The 6261-nt window shown below is 40.5% G+C and overlaps 1 protein-coding gene across 1 annotated transcript in view; it reads left to right on the plus strand.

Annotated features, from left to right (window-relative positions):
- Positions 1 to 234: 234 nt before the first annotated feature.
- Positions 235 to 6261, plus strand: part of LOC105820769 (zinc finger protein 385B-like) — a gene marked incomplete at its 3' end in the record, with an annotated part of 281731 nt that continues 275704 nt past the window's right edge. The window contains exon 1 of the mRNA XM_012657326.1: positions 235 to 411. Within this exon, the coding sequence (XP_012512780.1) occupies positions 306 to 411 (106 nt within the window). The remainder of the gene's footprint in view (positions 412 to 6261) is intronic.

Here is a 6261-nt window from a genome sequence, read left to right on the forward strand (position 1 = left end):
TCCCTCTCTCCGGCTCCCCCCAGGCCGCGGCCCCTCCCTGCGCGCCGGCTCGCACCTCTCCCAAGCCTGGTGCACCTGGGGCTGACGCGGGCTCGGGACGCGTGCGGAGCGCCGCGAGCGTGGAGCAGGCAGAGGCGCGCTGCCTGCCACCTCCAGCCCGCGCCTGAGGGACAGCACGCGCTGCACAACGGAGACCATTCTCCTCGGCGGCCGCTCACGGCTCGCCACGACCACCGCCGCCGAAGCTGCGGGCGGGCAGCCGTGCGCCCCCGGGGACGACCAGCCCGGGCGGCTGCTCCTCCCGGATGCCAGGGCCAGGGCGCCGGGCGGCCGCCAGCAGAAGGATGAAGAGCTCGGTGGGAGGAAGAAGAGAAAAGCTCCTGGGAGCGCCGAAAGCTCAGCCCAGCCACGGTAAGTTGAGTGCAAACAGAGGTGTCTCGGCTCGGGCGGCGGAGTTGGTTGGGGCGCCAGGCAAGGGGCTAGGGTTGCACCCCTCGGGATGCGAGGCGCGCGGGTCTGGGACACCCATGGGTGGCTTGGAAGGGGCATTTGCCGGTTCAGTCCTTGGGCCACCTGCCCTTCTATCCCACACCATCGGTCCACACCCCTGTCTCTTCTGCTGAGTGCCCAGGAAAAAAGTAGATGTGGGGTAGGGGTGGTGGAGCCAGAGTGGAGAGCGCGGAGCTCGGAGGGTCTGCTGGCACAGCTCGCTGCCTGGGACCAAGGGACGAGGGGCAGCTGTGGGGCGAAGGGGGCCAGAGTCGAGGGCTGGGCCACCGGAGAAGGACGCCCCGCTGCTGTCCCCTACTGAGTGAGTGTAGGGCGTGCTCCCTCGTCAGGAATCTGGTGAAGTTGTTGGGATAAGGAAGCACAGCGGGCCAGCTTTGTGCCTGTCTTCTTTTTTCTTCTTTTCATTTTCTTTCTTTCTTCTTCTTTTTAAAAATAACAATAATTGGTAAAAAGCCCTTCGAGGTGCACACAATTTGAGGGCAGGGTGAGAAGCTATTGAGTTATAGGAAGCCTCCTTCCAGGTGAATCACTTTAACATGTAGGGTGGGGTTGGGAGGCCCAGGGTAAGCCAGTGCCCTTGGATCTGATCGACTTTTTAGCCATCTAGTGCCGCTTTTTGCTTCCCCACTGCGTACCTGGGTGACCAAATTAGAAGAGAGAACACAGGGTTTGTGCACCTTTTGACTTCTTGCATCTTGGGAGAAGTTGCGTGTATGAATTTGGGCCAGAGGACACCTGCAGCCTCGAAAATGGTGTCACCCCATGTGAGATGCCCAATTCCTGATCTGCCCACCTTACAATTCAGACTTGTCCACATCACGTGTTCTGGAGACTGTGTTTATGTGTGCTTTAGCCTGAGCTGGTTTGTGATTTCAAATGAGTGACGCAAGCTTCCTGGGCGTTTGAGCATCTTCATATTTGGTACCTTGACTGGGAAAAACATCCTACACTCTGTAGGTGTAATTAAGGACCCTTGATCTGGCACTGCTCTGTGATATTCCTGTGGTGCTTTCAGGAGATGTGATGGGGGGAATCGTCTCTGTTTTGATGAGGCTATTTGCTAGTTGGTCTGTTAAAAATGCCTTTGAGGTGACCACTCAGTTCTGGTTCACCATGTTTTCTAAAGCCGGCTGGAAAGGTGCAATTCTATCTGGGTTTTCGTGCTACCCATTGGCCTATGCTGGATAATTCAGTCACAGTACTGTGGTCTCTGAACATGAAAGGCAAATATGGGTCATTTCAAATTATGTAGATTGATGCAGCACAGCATGTCTGGGGTTTATTGCAATTTCTTCATATTTCTTTCCAGATGTTCCTCAGAAATTAGCTTGGGCACTCTATTCATGGAGCTAAAATATAGACTAGGGGAATGGACAAGCTCCTTTGGTTAATGTATTATCTCAGATTTAAGGAAATGAAGTGTTACAAGTTGTCCGTGTTGGGAGAAAGTGATTGGGAGAAAGAATTAAATAGAAAATTGGAACTTCTGGATCATTTTTACTCTTTGACAAAGTGGCTGAGGCACTTTTGGGTGATTTAATAATAATGATAATAACACCTATCATTTGTTTCCCATTCACTGCACACCAACTTTACAGCTCCTGTAAATGCATAATAATCTCAAGAAAGTAGCATTGTTACCATATCCATTTTGTAGATAAGGAAAGGGAGCTTTAGAGATGTTAAATTGGGAAAACTAATACAATTTGTGCTTTAGAACCCAATACTGCTGTATTCCAAAGTTGCTTTCACTAACCCCTACACAGCCTATTTGAGCCTCATTTGAACAATGAAAGTCCTGGACCTCTCTAAGTTCTAAATTCCATGAAAAAATCAGTACAGTGATGACAATATCGTAGATCGATTAATCCACAACCATTCCAAATGTTAACGCAACAGAATGCAGAACCTGGGACTTGAAATCAAATGGAGATTGTTTCTGTAGTTCGGCCTGCCAGCTCTAGAGAGGGCGAGATGCTGAGACTTTGGTGTTCATCTCGCTGATGTTCCTTGAGTCCCATTATTGTAAATCAATAGTGCTATATTATAGCCCTCATCGTAAGAATGTATGATTTATCAAACATCAAACATGTCTGGTGCTAATATCGGATTTGTATGACTCTATAGAGTCACCCTGAGGTCTACATGAATACTCTCATGTTTCAGCCAGCTTATAATTAAAACTCAGATCCTAACAGTGTGTTGAATTTCTATTAAGAGGTAGTAGCAGCTTGTTTTAATATTTCCTTTTTATTTTCAACAGTATTTTCAAAACAATTACTCCCCCTGCTGTGATCTATTTACTAGGTGCATCAAAAGTTCAATAATGAAAAATGTTTGCAATTCAACAAAACATAGTGTTTCATCTATAGTAACAATAGTTAGATGATTCACATCTAACTTAGCGTTTATTTTTTTTGGAAATTTAATTAAAATGTTGCAGTTCTCATTGCTAAGTATATGTGGGTAGCTAAGTACATGTCATTGTTACTTTCTTGCAGTCTCCAAGTTCATAAACTCATTGCTTATGAGTTCTTCAACTAAGTTAAATTAAAGCCTGTCTAAAGATTTTGAGGTTTAAAACTAGGAGTAAGAACAACAAAAAAGACACATTTGTCATATTTCTTCACAAGCTGTAATTATAGTTGAGAGTGGTAATATATTTTAAGACATAGATCTGATTTGCCTGCACGTGAATGGAATTATCAAACAAAAGTTATACAAATCCATTGGGACACTAATGTTATTAATATTCTGGATGTGGAAGGAGCTTTTGGAAATAGAAATTCTTTGAGAAATTAAAGATATTTCACTGTATTTCATTGTACTTTCATGGTATCTTACTGTTTTCAATAAAACTGCATTTCTGTGTCCCATTGAACTAATCATTATTGCCATGATTCACTTTTGTTTTATGCTTAAATTTTGTTTCTAGTAGTAACTTAGCTTCACATGAAATATAAATTTTTATCATTTGATAGTTGGAGTCTCAAGAAAAATCACATTTTGCCTACTGGAAACAATATGTTTCTGAATATGTAAAGGTTTCACAGAGGCATAAAAATAGTATAGAGATTTTCCTAGGGGTTTTATTTATTCTTTGGCAGTAGAGAATGAGGTTGTTATAATAGCTAACATATTTAGCTTTAGTAGTACAGTATTGAAACTAATTATGAACTTGAATTGTCAAATTGCAAAATATTTAATGACAATGGGAGTCTCGTAAATGGTTAATCTTAAAGTCACATGGATGTATTTTCTACTGTGTTTTAAAAATGTTTGTTTCATATTTGTACAATAGGACTAATATTTTATTTGATATTATTTGGTGATTTGAACAACCAGATCTCTGAAAGGTAATTTAAACTCTGTCAACATGAGTCACATTGACATCCCAAATTGAAGAAACTAATATTGGAAAAGCATTTGTAATTTTAAATGTTTCAAGAGCTTAGAACTCAAGGTAGATGGCACTTCTTAGTTTTCTGACAAGGGCTCTAAAGTGAGAGATTGAATAAAATAAAGCCTGTGGGTTGAAAATCAAGCAAGTGCTTAAATTGCCACTAAGGAAGCTGAGATCAACTTATACAGAGTACATTCCCAAAATTTGTCAGTGTAATTTGTATTTTGAACAAGTGAATAACACATTGGAGATCATTTAAAACATTCGAGTACATTAAAAATGTATTTATTTATATCTTCTAGGGCGTGCTAAAAGTACTGATATCTCCTTGCTATAGACTGAATGTTTATGTCCCCTTAAAATTCCTATTTTGAAGACCCGACTCCCAATGTGATAGTATTTGGAAGTGAAGTAGTAGGGATAGATGAGGTCGTAACAGTGGAGCCCCATAATGGGATTAATACCCTCATAAGATGAGGAAGAGACCAGAGCCCTCCCTTTCCCTGTCATGCGAGGAAACAACAAGAAGGCAGCCACCTGCACACAGGAAACAGGCCCTCACTAGTCACTGAATTTGCCAGCCTCTTGATCTTGGACTTCCCAGCTTTTACAACTGTGAAAAATAAATGTTGTTCAGCCCCCCAGTCCATAGTATTTTGTAACAGCAAATCACACCCCTTTTTGGAATAACCCAGTCTTAAAAAATATTGCCATAAGAGGAAGTTGAAAAATGCCAATAATCAGATGAATCAAGTTCTTTTACAAGGTCTTTATTCCATTTTAAATGTGATTTTAGAAACATATTCAGATAATTCTGTATCACTTCTACTATTTTGCCTAGATTGGGATGCCTTTCAAAGAGTATCTTATTCCTCACTTACTGATCAACCAGAAGGGAATACTAGAACACAGTTCTAGAATGGGATAAGGACCTTTAGACCATTTAATTCCTCTATTACTTTACCTATAGTGTCATCCAAACATACATTGAATTTTTTGCCTTATTTGGAACACAAAGGACCAGTTCTCCTAAATCTATTTATAGAATTAATTTATATTTAATTTATATAATTAAACCTACCAAAACAGGCCAGCACACAGCATTTCTAAACAGGTCTCAATTTCTGAACAATTTCTCATCTCTGTCAATTAAAATGAAAGAAAAATGAATGAAACGTTCTCAGACTTTACTTTTAGGTGCTCCTTAAACAGAGGAATGACAGACACATGAAACTCCAAAAGACATCCTGAAAAATCTAGACTTTAAAACATAGGTTTAGTTAAGTACAACTTCCAGAAGTTAGTCTCAGTTTCCCAAAGCCATCCAGATTACCTGGAATTTAAAGAATAAATATTCCATGTACTGGATTGAATTCTAAGGTGTATATAAATTCTATATTCATAGTAAAAATTGTCATTAAAGTCACAGGGACAAAGTAGTCATTTAACATGATATAGCATTTAAGATTATGAACTTGAGAACTAGAATGCCTGGGTTTGAATCCTTACTTTCTTTCTTGAATGTTTCTTAAGTATGAGAATTCGGTCAACTTTTTGCACCTGTCCTTGCCTCAGGGTCCTCATCTATAAAATGGTGATAATAAATAAATTTCATAGGATTGATTAAAAATTTAAGATGATCCGTGTAAAGTTTTTCAAATCATGACTAGTACATAGTGAGTAAGCCATAGATGTTAGCTATTTTATTATCAAAATGTATTAATTTCCTGTGGCCACTGTACCAAAATTAGCACAAACTTGATGGCTTAAAACAACAGAAATTTATTCTCTTAAAGTTCTATAGGCCAGATGTCCGAAATCGGTATCACTGGACCAAAAGCAAGGTGTAGGCAAAGGCTATGCTCCCTTAGCAGGCTTTAGGGGAGAATCTGTTTCTTGCTTCTTCCAGCTTCTGGTTGGCATCCCTTGGCTTGTGGTCACATCACTCCAGTCTCTGCCTTTGTCTTCATTTTGCCTTCTCTTCTGAGTGTCAAATCTCCCTCTGTTTCTTTCTTTCTTATAATGATACTTGTATTTCCATTTAGGGCCTGCCTTGATAATCCAGGATAAACATCCCCATTTTAAAATCCTTAATTTTGTCACATCTGCAAGACTCTTTTTCCAAATAAGGTAATACTTACAGGTTCTAGAAGTTAGGAACTGATTGTCAGAGAGAGGTGGGGAGTGTGTGTGTGTTATTTTGTCTATTGCACTCATCATCTGCATTTTTTATATTGTGCTAGACGCATGAAAAGACAGCTGAACCAATATAACTAAACTGTGAAAAATGCAGAAAAGACGAGAAATTTAATTTATTTTTAAAGTGCATTGTTTTAACTTATGTTTAA

Source organism: Propithecus coquereli, unplaced genomic scaffold (assembly GCF_000956105.1).
Source record: "Propithecus coquereli isolate 6110/MARCELLA unplaced genomic scaffold, Pcoq_1.0 Scaffold539, whole genome shotgun sequence".
Taxonomy (NCBI): domain Eukaryota; kingdom Metazoa; phylum Chordata; class Mammalia; order Primates; family Indriidae; genus Propithecus; species Propithecus coquereli.